Genomic DNA, 12,540 nt, shown 5'->3' on the forward strand with positions numbered 1-12,540 from the left:
ATTTTTGCGTTGTCATTCTTTTCCCCACGCTGAGCCATTGCAACCCATTTTAGGATTCCCCCACCTGCTCAATCCTACTTTAGCCCCTGACTGTGCACATTTTCCCGTTTAGAGGCAAACTCACTCTATGCAATGTAGGCAACCGAAAATAAAGAGATTGTTTTTAATTTTAATTTTTCTTTAGATTCAAGCTAAGTATAATCAGAATAATAAAATATTATACTAAAGTTTGTATTCCCATCTGCTGATTTTATTTTATCATTAGGTAATATGGCACAAGGTTCAGTTAGGTCTGGACAAAAATAGAAACGTCCTTCAAAAAGCTATTTTCACTTTCATACTTTAAGTATATTTCACTGTACTTTTTTTTATTTGAGTAGAGAAGTTTAATCAATACTTAGACTATTACTGGAGTATTTTTTAACAGTAGTATCTGTACTCGTACCTAAGTACCGAATGTTTGCCACCTCTCTGAACAGAATCAACTTTTTGGGATTTCTTTACCTGGATGATTGAGCATGCATCGGTCAGTGTTTCACTGTGTTTTTCTGTCCACAGTGGAACACTGCTGTGGGGGATGCTTTTACTGCATTGGCAATGTCTTTGCAATCACCCTCATAATGAAAAATAAAGCTGTTGCCAATCAGCTTCTTTCCAGTTGATATGTATGGTGCATCAATTTTAAAATTCTTTTCTACATAAAACATGTTGCTGCTGACTTTTGGTCCAGTTCTTGTGTAACTTGGCATATTTCATCCTTTGCTCCTTGTTTTCTGTTCTTAAGAATGGCTTCTTGACAGCTGCCCTTCCACTGAGACCATTTCCGTGGAGGCTTCAGTGAACAGTGGATGGATCAACTGAAGGCCAGATGCATATCTCAGGTCCTGTATCGGATCTTTCCTGTTTCTTAAGGACACGACTTTAAGATACTGTTCATTTGCTGTAAATATTTTATGTAGCCCTGTCACTTTTTCCTTTGTCTTCCACTTAGCCAGTTTCCAAACACTTTTGTTACTTTTCATATATTCAGCTAAAGAAATGAGAGTAAGTGATGTTTTTTTTTATGCCTTTTCAAAATACTTTTTAGCCAGTTTGCAGTTTGCACTAAAACAACTAAAAAGCATCTCAGTGGTGGGTTGCTGGTGGATTCTGGCGTGAGAAGAAGTGAGTTACAGCTATTTCATTGTCAAAGGCAGTGTGTCGCATCTCAACATGCTAGTGTATGTCGAAATAAAAACCATGATAACAAACCATCCCTCTGACTCCCTCTGACCCCTGAAGAACGGAAGGGGAACAGGGAGCAGGCAGCGGCACTGAGAGTGACTCTAAATGATGGGGACAATATCTGAGAGCGTGTAAATGTCACCATGGATCTTCTGGAGGTGTCAGACTGTTGAACACAGGCCCCCACGGGAGTATCGTAAAAAAAATAAAATGAAAATAGGAAAATGGCAGGGTAAGAAGGGAAAGAGTTTTAGGTCACATTCACATCAAGTGTGGTTAGCTCAGTTGGATTCTGGAGTGAACTTTTTTGGGGGGGATTTTGTGCAGCAACATGGCTCCAACCACATGAGAAGGGAGTAAACTGTTGTCTGGCATGTCTAAATAAGCACGAGCACAGAAAACTACAATTAACACAGCGTTCCCTCCAGACCAACAACTCATTAGTCCTGAATCACTCACACAGTATAAGCCCAGAGATAAATTCAGCACATAATAAATCGTGTTCGGCACGTACTCTCCGTGCGATCGGCTCCCGTCTCTATCAGACAGCTGCTGGCTGGTAGCTGCAGCTCGATAACAGCCCGGACTGTTTACTGATCCTCGCAGGAAGCTGACACTCATACAAGAGTGGCCTCTGGATTTTGTGAGTAAAGTCCATAGCTTAGGCCTCAGCATATGTAAGCGAGAGTGGCTGGGGGAGATTTAGCTATCACAAGGAGGAATGTAAATTGTCAAACATTAGTTATGCCTGCTCAGAGCATTTGTTTAAAACTGTATTCTCTACTCTGTGAAAGCTGCTGGTCCTCTAGTGTGTTCTATTTGCATTATTTTTCAATTCAGTTCACTTTTAATTTTTTATGGCGAAAATTCCCAACAGCAGTCGCCTCAAGGTGCTTTATATTGTCAAGTCAAATGACCCCATTTGAGCAAGCATTTGGGTGACAGCCGATCCTAAATTTTATTTAAAAAAAGAAAAAAAATAGGCCAGTATCCATAAAAGTTAAAAAATCGGGGTACAGACACAAAATGGTCCGCTTTACATTGTTGTTTTTTTTCCTCTTGACTCTGTCTGACGTCAGTGAGAGTAGAAACGAGGCCCCCTCGCCCGCTGCTCAAACCTATTGCCAAACCTGCTTAAAGGGAGAGTGCAGTGAGCTGAAACGTCTTGTTTTAGACAGTGGACAGTGTTTTAGACAGGTGCTAACTAAAGGTAAATAGCTTAATAGTGAAGCATGCAAAACCACTTTAGCCCAAGAATAAAAATGCACAGCTAGAATTGCACATGATAGCTCACCTTTTCATGCAGCACTTTAAAATATAGCTATCATAACAGCACAGTGATCCTTATTCACAGTGAAATGTGTTGCCGGATACAGGCAATGAGCAATAATCTGTTGCAGCAACTCGTAGCCCTACACTTGGAAAAAATGTTTTTCCTTTTGTTTCCAGATTTTTACAAGACCCAAAAGACAATTTAGTGCACGACAGCATCCACATTTGATCACTTATTTCATTGTTCGGGTTTCCTCTTTTACACGAACCCACAAAATCCATATTGGCTCTAATGAAACAATGAGGTATAAAATCTAGATTTGCTACATAAAAACACCGCTCTAGTTGGGAAGCTCTTTGTTAGGGTTTAGTTTGGTTACTTTTGCGGATACTTAGAGGTTGAGTTGAGTTTTCCTGCTGTGCCAACTGTTTCACTGTCCTGTCACTTTGTCCAGCTTTTCCCATTTGTAATGTTGACAGCAGCCCAGCCTCTCTCTCCCTCACACACACACACACACACACACACACAGTAAACAGAACCTTTGCTGATCAAAAATCTTTAGTGTCAAGCAGGATTCATAAGCTTTATTTTTTTCTTCGAGGAACACCAAGATAAATATATGCATTTTTAAAAAGGGGCAACATTTCAATTTAAACCTAATGTTTTAGTTATTGTAGTGTGACAGATGAAAAAAAAAAACAAACTTTGCTTAACATTTCCCAAAAGTGGCCTTTTTTTTGGTTGCACTCGGGACTTAAACTGGCAACAAAAAGCCACAAAGCTCCCTCCCCACTTGTCTTCCCTGCTCATACGAACTGGAATCATCTCATTAAGAAATTCCCAGTATGTCGTGTTTATAAACAGCCTCTTGTTCGTGTCTGGTGATGGATGGATGCGCCCTATCACTGACTCTTCCTGCTAACTCCCCAACATGTTTAACAATCTCTCTGCCACTGTTTCACAATCACACACTATTCACCCCCCCAACCACACACACACACACTCACTTACTGAACCCTTGATATGTTTTGTTCTGACCTTACTTCCTCTGTGGGTGGGCCCTTAGTGTTTTCAGTGGATTATATATGTTTAATAGTAAGAGAAAATGTGTGGGTACGCGTGGGTGTGCAACTCAGGGGCCAGTGTGAATCTGCTAATGAAGAAAAACAACAAAGCTGTCGAGGCCTCCCAGAAGCAGGTCAAACGCGGTCGCACTGGGGGTTCAGGTCAGCAGAGGCAAAGGCCGAAAGGTCATAATTAAAGCCAAGTGCAGACCTTGCCCTCTACTGGGTGGAAAAAAAAGAAAGAAAAAAAATGTGCGTTGTGAAGGAAGTAAACTGTTAGAGACGGAGAACCCCAGAGAGTTTTTTTTCTCCTTTCTCATCCTAAATGACTCAATAAAAAAAAAAGAGACTTTCCTCAAAGTGAAAGCAGCAGAGAAAATATGGTCTGGATGAGTTTAATCTGTACAGTACTCTATCCCAAGGTGAACATTTACCAGACCCGCAGGTACATACTTTTGTGCAAAACACTGAAGATGAAAATGTAAAACATGAAGGTACTGAAAATCTGTGCTAAGCGATGTGACTTCATCAAGAGTCCAATAAAAACTGATCCAGACAAACAAATAAGCATGGCACTTGGTGCGACCATCAATTAAAACTGACCAAATACAAATGACTTTTTTGTTCAGTTAGACACATCACTAGTCATGTGTACCCTCCCCGGAGAACACCGGATTCAAGTTACAGGAGGTATCATTTACAGAGATCAGGGTTTCATGCAGTGGTTAGCTAGCTGACAAATGGTTTGGCAACTTAAAGCACCAGAATAAAAAGAAACCTCTCAGCGATATCATCACTCCAGGCAGCAAGTTTATAATATCACATGAGCGTTGGCATCATATTGAGAGCTCAGGGGCCATGTTCACCTAACTTCTTAGTAAACGAGTGGCTCCTGCTGACAAAAGACATCTGGGCTTGTTATAATCCTTAGATTTATCACGTTTTAAAAATTAAAAGTGACTGAAGTTCTTTCCACGGTATCGTTATGAAAGCACCGGGGCACACAAAGGCTCACAAAAGGCCATTAATGAGTAAAACAAGCGTCCCTGCTGTTGTTGGGAAGCCAATTACAGGAAGTTGAATAATGTCCCCCCCTGTTATAATAATACTGGTTAAACAGTAAAATTGTCATAATGGTAATCAAAGCAAATACAGGCTGATCACCTTTTCTTTTCTTTGCTACGGGTCCACCAAGCCTGCTTGATAGGAGATGGGTTTCAGTCCCTTGCTTGCTCACATGCAGCCGAGATGTTTTTTGAGATGTTTTTATTAGAAATTTCAAGTCTGAGCTTGGAGACTTCAGTCTCAGGATGACAGCGGGATATTTTCATCCACGTCTGACACCTGAAACCTTTAACTGTCCCTTTAACGCTAAAAGTAAAGAACTTCAATTGCTGCTGTACTAATCACATACAAAACTTGATTGTAAACATTAAAGAGGCTGACAGCATAATAAATACATCTATAACACCAAGTCTCCAGTTAAGATCCTGATGGCGTCAGAAAGATGATTGTAAGGATCCGACTGACAGCGAGCATTCGGTCGATCGCCACCGATGAGCTCTGGGTGTTCTGGTTTAGCTCCCGATAAGAGGTGCTGTCTCATCGTGGTTGACTTCCACCCGTGGCTGAGCGTTACGGTACATTAGGAACTGGACAGAGATCTGGATCACAGCGTTAAAGAACATAAAAATGTTTCGGTTTTGATTGTTTGTTTTTAAATGCAAAAGCAAACAGTACCAGAGGATTTCACTCACAAGAGTACAGACTCCAGCTGCTGCCTTAATTACTCATTTCAGTAAAATATTTGACCGCAAAGTAATGAAAGACAAACACCATAATTCATAGTACAAAAAATACAGTCTACCATTCAGCAAACACTGACTCCAAACTGGGCTGAAGCGATCAACCGGCGTTCACAAAAACACGTCCACTATATCTTCCCATGTCCCAGTGCTGATTACAGGCTAGCTTTAAATAAACTGCATAAGACAGTGACAGCAGAGATGTACCCAAAGATAAATATTTACACGCACTACCCACAATTAGGGAACCACACTGATCATGGTGTATGTTTGCTAAATGTCAGTCATCATCAGGCTGCTCCCTTCTGCACTGTCACTGTTAACTAAAAACAAAACCGCTTGTGGCTTCATTTCAATGCAGTGCATAGAAAGAAGTAGCCTACAGGCTTCACTGAGGCAGCTTTAACGGACTTGTTTCTTTCCTAACCATGAACCTGTTTCCCTGCAACTATTAATATGCCATATTGTGTTCAATACACAATCAACTAATCCCCACTAAAGAGATTAGGGATTGCTGCCCTTCCGTTCAGAATTTCATAAAAATGTGCCACATACATGCAGCAGAAGCCTGAGGCCCAGCCTCCCCGTCCATGTTTTCGCTTCTCTTAAAAGGATACAATGAGGTCTAAACTGAGGGTGCCGAGGCTGCCAATGAGCCAGGGCACGTGGTGGATCATGTAGCTGCTCTCATCCTGGCCCAGGTCAGGGTTCTTCAAAAGGACGCTTAGGCCATATGTAGTGTTTCCCAGGATGACCAGCGCGAACAGGAAGTAAGAAACTCCCTGTGTCGACTTCCTCTTGAACTGTGGGGGAAAACGAGACAACAGAAAAAGGAAGTGAGGAAAATGTTGTGTTTATTTATTCATTTTTATTTACAAAGGAATGGATGACATTGCAACAGTCAATAAGTACACGGTTAGATGGATAAAGTCGAAACACTTATAGATTTTCTTTTTAGTTTTTGAGCCATCTACCAAAACATGCAAGTTACAGTTTCAGTTTAAGTGGGTGAGCAAAACTATGTGGGTTTACCAACTAAAATGCAACTGAATCAGGCTGACATCAGGTAAGAGACTAAGCAATAGTAGTATAGCACTTTTTAGTTTCGTTTTTAGCAAGGGAAACGGGCCGTTTCACTTGCATTTTCTCTTGTTCAGGTACAGCAAATTTCTTCTTTCACTTTAGTGAACATTTGCGAGCATGCTTTAGCTTACATATTGAACTTAACTGGATAATATTCTTTATTTAAAAGATAATTTAAAACTTGGAGCAGTACGTGGTCATGGAAATACTACTCTTGCTTGCCACTAGGACTTAAATAACCTTGAGACAAATTAAGGTAATTTTTCCGTCTTTATAACATTGGATTACTGACTACTGCCTACACTTTGCAGGATGTCGGGCTGAATCCTTTACACATTTATACCAGACCGTACTTTGTCATACTCACATTAGTGTATATCTGTGGACCTCTGGAACAGAGGTAGAGGACTGATGACACTGACCCAATGCAGAAACCAATAATCTCTTTAGTGGTAAAAGGCTGAAGAAACAGAGGGGGAGATGCTACTTTACACACACATACAAAAAAAGAAAGCTTTCTTCAAATCAGTTTAGCAAATAAACAGGACTCACTGTGATAGAGCTAGCGCTAGAGGTTGAGAGCAAGGAGCGACTTCTGAACCCAGAAGAAATGATTTCCTTGTGGGGGCCTACATCTGGGAGTTGGGTGAAGCTTGTGGCAAAGCATAAGAAGCAGGATACGCCAACCATGAGCAAACGCGTCCTGCCTGGTGAAAGGACAACATGTAAGTTACTCAATCAATTGACCAGACGACACCTCATCACAGCTCATCAGATAAATACAGCGTACACAGATTAACCTCTCGTCATGTCGATAGCACACAGGTCTAAAGAGGCTACAACATTCTAGGAGAGGTATAGGTTCTTCTATTGAAAACTGCCGGCAACCCCCCCCCCAAAAAAAAAGCTCACCTTGAGAAGCTTTGTTCTTCAGCTTGTAGTACGTGTACATACCCAGCATGATCAAGTCAGCTGCAACGTAATAAATAGCTGTGTATTGCTGAATGAAAAGAAGAGAGACAAACAAAACGACACAGAGATCAATGGAAAAAAATGACTTTCTTAACACAGATTTAGCTGTTGTCATGGAATTTGCTTTAAAGAAACAAAACGACAACAACAACAACCAAAAAGCAGTCTACAAATGTTGTATGGATCAGTATTTCTATGCAGTCCATTGTGAAACTAAAACAACATGACACAAATTTTACTGATCAAGAAATAGTTAGCTGATATAAACTTGAAAAGATAAGATAACCTTTATTAGTCCCACATGTGGGAAATTTGTTTTGTCACAGCAGGAAGTGGACAGTGCAAAAGTTATATAGCAAAAATTAGAATACAATAAGAATAAAATACTGTACACAACTGTACAGAATAAAATACTATATACAGTAGAATAAAATACACAATAGGATAAAAATAGAATACAAATGCTTAATACAACTGAGTAAAAATACAACTTTGTCAGATAAAGAGTATCGCACTTAGTGTTATTGCACATGTGTGGATGTGTGTGTTTGATCAGTTGGAGTCTTTGTTGTGGAGTCTGACAGCAGTGGGGAGGAAAGACCTGCGAAATCTCTCTGTCAATGACACATTTTTGGCATTACACTGCAAACCACACAATTTTATTTATTTTTTTTAGGGGGGGGGGGGGGGGGGGGGCATTAAATAAAGGAAATGTTAACAATGACACATAATTTCTGATGTTTTACAAACACCACTGAGCATCCGCCACTGCTTGTGATATTTTCTACATTAAACTCCACTTAAGGATCACATCCCTACAACTTACCTGAAGCGGAAGCTGATCTGCCAAAAATGAGCCAATCAGATTACAAGAGTCACCTCCCAACCACAACAGCAAAAACCAAATGGAGAGCGCTTGATCCATATTCCCACTTTTCCACGAGTTGTAATACTGCCTGTAATCAGAGGCAGTATTACAATCAGCATTACTGATCTGACTAATCAGAGAGAGATGAGATGGAAATATACAGGTCACTTAGTTCAGTTACGGTTTGCTCTGAGAGTCACAGACACCAACATAAAAACTTACGGAAATGAAGACACCAGGAAGCAGAGGATGGACAGGAGGCCCAGGTAGACGCTGGCCATATCTCTGGCATCCTGGGCACATTCCCCAAGGCCCTCCCAAACCCATTTGGACCCATTAGGACACAGAGAAGTGAAGTTTTCTGAAGTTGTCCATCCAAGGGTGGTGCGTGTGAGGACTCCGTCTGTGGACATTGTTCTTCAAGCTGACCGACGCCTCTGTAAAAACAACACCTTCAGCTTATAAAAGCGGCACTCCAAATCTTTGGAACCAGCTCTTCACTACACAGTCACTATAATAGCACAAGCGCGGAGGACACCACCGACAACATCGACCTCAAACTACATGCCGTTCGAAACAAAAATGAAAACAGCTAGCATCGCCCTAAAACTATTTTCAGACGTAATACAAAAACAGATAACAAGAAACAGTCTGTTAGCTTAAGCTGCTAAGCGGCAGCTACCTGATAACCGTTTCCTGGATCACGTGCGTGGCTTTTACGTGGATAACGTCACCAAACGACCCCACTCATAGTAAACAAAGTGCTAAATTTATCTTGCCTGTGAGGTGTCGGCGGAGTCCTCAGAAGAGCAAGTCAGAAATGGCAGGTAAAAACGAAGCAAGCAAGAAACAAACAGGTTCAGTGTGAGCTGATTGGTGGAGCCTCAGAGCCGTGAGTCACGAGTCACGTGATTACATACTCGTCACATGACCTGCGGTGCAAATTTAATGAGCTGGTCCTCTAAAAAAAAAATTCAGTTTGACCGAGACGCGTTAACGCATTGATTTTAAACCAATATAATTTATCTGCATTTTGGTTATTTATAATGTCGGCAAATTATTATATAATAAATAAATAATTTTCTGATTCACACAATTTAATTGTGAAAAGTGTATTTAGACGGAGGGACATGCTTACAGTAGGTTTTCCCGTTATTGTCACATACCTGCAGAAGTGAGGCTCACACATTTCACATACTCTCATCACATATTGCCAAGTCCTGTTAAAGTGGTTCATTTGCCTCCATTAGTTATTCTAGCCTTTGTAGTAGACCACGTCACCAATAAATTTACTGCATTTCAGTAAGCAGCATACATACGATAATTACATCAATACAAGTTAATCCTGCTGTATGTTAGAAAATTAAATAAAAGGACAAATGTTCCGGTGAACTTTAAACTTCGACAGGACAACTAAGGCAATTTTATTAGAGGTGGCAAAATAACCTAATATTATAATAAAAATATTTCTGATCATTTGCATATTCCGCAACTAAATCCTACCTGAAAAGCACGATGAACTCCAACGTCAGATGTTGAACGGGACAGCAGATAGAGGACTCATTTCCTTTTCTTTAAACACTCCACGATAGCGTCAGCTGACTGTCAGATTGGCGACTCAGCATCTAAAGTCTCTGTTGTCAGCTCGCGTGGCTTTTATTAACAGGCTTCCTAAGTTTCCGATGTCACGTGGTCCTCGGAGACCAGTTTACGCCGTGAGCAGACGCTCAAGTTTTATGTGTCAGAGTCATTACAACACGAAGAAACGCTGAGGTCGGTGTCGGACTTCCTCTAAAGAAACAGTGCATCAGCTCAAAGGAATCTAAGGAAATCATTCCTTTTTACTGACTAAAAATCTGTTTAATGCCTTTCAGATACTTTAATGTAGACCTGGAATGATGAAGGTTGTAGGTTAATAGAATAGTTACTCACTCCTTAGTTAATGAGCCTGCAGCTTTAGTAAGCCTGATGATGTGCCAGAGTAAATTATTGACAGCTGATGTTACAAATGTATCAGATATTGTCTGTATAGTCGCTATTGATGCCGGTAAACATCAGGCTTTTTGTGCTTTCCTTGTGACAGGTGTATAACTGGACTGGAGGCTTTCTATAAAGAAATGTAGCCGCAACTGCTGTGAGCGGCACCATTCTGGACAAAGAAATATCCTGAAATCCAACCCGTAACAGGTCTAAACTAGAATTATCCGTCATCATAATGACAATACAGCAAACTCTGATAACCTCAAACCTATTCCACACAACACATTCTCTTTGTTATATTTCAAGAACAGGTTTTATTGATGACGCACCCAAACATTAATACGGCAGGAACACCTTCAGTGGGCTAGATTCTCTTATTTACACAACGTTTCCACAAAGTCATACAAATACTTGGTAGGCTTCTTGTCAAAGTATATATTTAATACATTAAACAGAACAGGGGATTTCTTTGTTTTTATAAAGCAATTGTCACAACAAATCTACATATGAAAAACGGATGATAGAAAAGAAACAACCTTTTCCTAACTACTGCAAAACAAGTTCTACTTCAAAATCTTTCCAAGCGAATCTGAATGTCCATGAAATAATAAGGGAATGCAGCTCTTCCATCTTTCAGTCCGTAAAGAGTTCTCAGAAAAGCAGATGTCTAGTGTAGTTGAGAGTAATTCTTTCAAAAGCCAAGGATGAAATAAACCAAGCTTCTTTTACAGAATCTCTCATCTGTTTTTTGTGTTTCCTTTCTCCAAAGAGAAGTGTGGGATATGAGGAAGGCAGTTTTTCACTTCTCTCATTTCCTTCGTGATGAGGGTCTCACTTGATGTGGACCACTTTCTCATCCGTTTTCAACCGTTTGCGTCGGGGCTGTATGAAGTCGTCCTCGGAGTCATCTGTATTGTCGTCCTCCTTTTCTTTTTCTTGCGGAGATTCGGGTTCAGCTGTTTCAGGAAAGCTTTGGCCTGGGAAGATCTCCTGCAACTTCTCCTCAAAGTACAGGCTCACTGCCTTGCCGGATATCGCCATCTCTGATCCCACCTGTCAGAGGAGGAAGAGGAGGAGGTGGGAAAAGGAGTGACATGAAGGAAGATTGCGTGAGAATGCCATTGGGCAGAAAGAATGAATAGGTTGAAGCGGGAAGAGGAAGAGGAGAATGAGGAGACAAATTAGATCTGGTTAAGACTCCTGATGGCGGGGTAACCCCGGCTCAACCTTGATGTACAGAGCAGGGATTTCCTGCCTCCCTGTCCCACTGTGGCTCCCTGAAGTATTTCCACAATAAATGGAAGTTGCAAAATTTTAGTGATCTAATCAGCCAGTAGGGTCAAATATAGTATCTGAATATTTAAAGGTTGTTGAAATCCTCAGATGCTCACTATATGCACAAAGCACACACGTGCATGTCAAATAGAAACAAAAAAGCCGAAATGTAACAACCTCCACCCTTTCCAAACAAACAAACAAATAAACAAAACAAACAATTAAAAAGTAGTAGATAGGCACTGGATGCTCTATGGCTTACACGATAAAAATAAACAGACTTGAAGCCATCAACACAATCAAACAGAAACACTTTTAAACAGATTTATTTTGATTCTCCAAACACCCTCTCATCTGACATACTTTTCTTAACAGTGAGCAGTCAAAATGACACTTTAATCTTCATACATCATCTAAGGAAATTCTCTTCTCTTTAATAAAGGGGTACAACTTTTCTTGGAGCCTCAGTGGGAGGGGGCAGGAGATCTGCACTCCATTTGAAACGGCTTACCTGTGTATTAATCTGTTTCTCCTCATCATAAACCTGGATTATTCGAGACATCTAAAAAGGGGCAATAACATTACAACAAAGACAGTGAAGCAGCAGGGGGAAAGAAAAGAGTTCACAGCATAGGCAGGTAAAATAATAACAGATCAGAAATCTGTTCGGGCCTTCTGTGCTCGAATACAAAGGTGCGTATCCTCATTACTGCAGAAATTAACAGCAGGTAAAGATCGCACAGGATACAGGAAGCCACACGCAGCTAGTGATAACTTTAGTAAATACAAGTTTAGCTCTCCGGCATATTTTTTTCCTGTATCAACAACAGTCACATTTCTTGTTTTAACGCCCCAATTTCAATGCAAGTTTACATTAAAATGTAAATCGTACAGAATGCAATGAGAGTTATTTGTAAATCTCATAAACACACACAGTGAAACACAGAAAACATCAAATGTTCAAACTGAGGCATTTTACTGTTCCACAAAACAATA

The 12,540-nt window shown here is 40.5% G+C and overlaps 2 protein-coding genes across 6 annotated transcripts in view; both read right to left on the reverse strand.

The window, feature by feature from the left end:
- Positions 1-3,064: 3,064 nt before the first annotated feature.
- slc66a1 (solute carrier family 66 member 1) lies at positions 3,065-9,929 on the reverse strand. Of its 3 annotated transcripts, none has more exons than XM_087834134.1 (8): positions 9,793-9,929; positions 8,512-8,726; positions 8,248-8,377; positions 7,362-7,449; positions 7,002-7,156; positions 6,817-6,909; positions 5,984-6,169; positions 3,065-5,225 (listed from the first exon to the last, which is right to left on the reverse strand). In XM_087834134.1, the coding sequence occupies exons 2-8, from the start codon at positions 8,700-8,702 to the stop codon at positions 5,139-5,141; spliced, it is 930 nt and encodes a 309-aa protein (XP_087690260.1). In that variant the 5' UTR covers positions 8,703-8,726; positions 9,793-9,929; the 3' UTR covers positions 3,065-5,138. The 3 variants fall into 3 exon arrangements, with proteins under 3 accessions (XP_087690260.1, XP_087690259.1, XP_087690261.1); XM_087834133.1 differs by lacking the exon at positions 9,793-9,929 and adding an exon at positions 9,069-9,177; XM_087834135.1 differs by lacking the exon at positions 9,793-9,929 and adding an exon at positions 8,972-9,166.
- Positions 9,930-10,574: 645 nt separating this feature from the next.
- Positions 10,575-12,540, reverse strand: part of trim33 (tripartite motif containing 33) — a 30,475-nt gene continuing 28,509 nt past the window's right edge. For 2 of the 3 annotated variants that reach the window (XM_087833387.1, XM_087833389.1), the window contains 2 exons: positions 12,056-12,106; positions 10,575-11,322 (listed from right to left, as the gene is read on the reverse strand). In XM_087833387.1, coding sequence (XP_087689513.1) covers positions 11,101-11,322; positions 12,056-12,106 — 273 coding nt within the window. In that variant the 3' untranslated portion in view covers positions 10,575-11,100. The remainder of the gene's footprint in view (positions 11,323-12,055; positions 12,107-12,540) is intronic. The other variant, XM_087833388.1, reaches the window with a different exon arrangement.

This window comes from Neolamprologus brichardi, chromosome 20 (assembly GCF_056152115.1).
Source record: "Neolamprologus brichardi isolate AB-2024 chromosome 20, ASM5615211v1, whole genome shotgun sequence".
Classification (NCBI taxonomy): Eukaryota; Metazoa; Chordata; class Actinopteri; order Cichliformes; family Cichlidae; genus Neolamprologus; species Neolamprologus brichardi.

What these genes read in the sequence shown, in the direction of transcription:
- slc66a1 (XM_087834134.1), bottom strand. Translation starts at nt 8,702, where the DNA reads ATGTCCACAGACGGAGTCCTCACACGCACCACCCTTGGATGGACAACT. An exon ending in CAGATCAGCTTCCGCTTCAG is followed by an intron (nt 7,450 to 8,247) that starts GTAAGTTGTAGG and finishes CTTTTCATTCAG; the next exon opens with CAATACACAGCTATTTATTA. An exon ending in GAAGAACAAAGCTTCTCAAG is followed by an intron (nt 7,157 to 7,361) that starts GTGAGCTTTTTT and finishes TCCTTTCACCAG; the next exon opens with GCAGGACGCGTTTGCTCATG.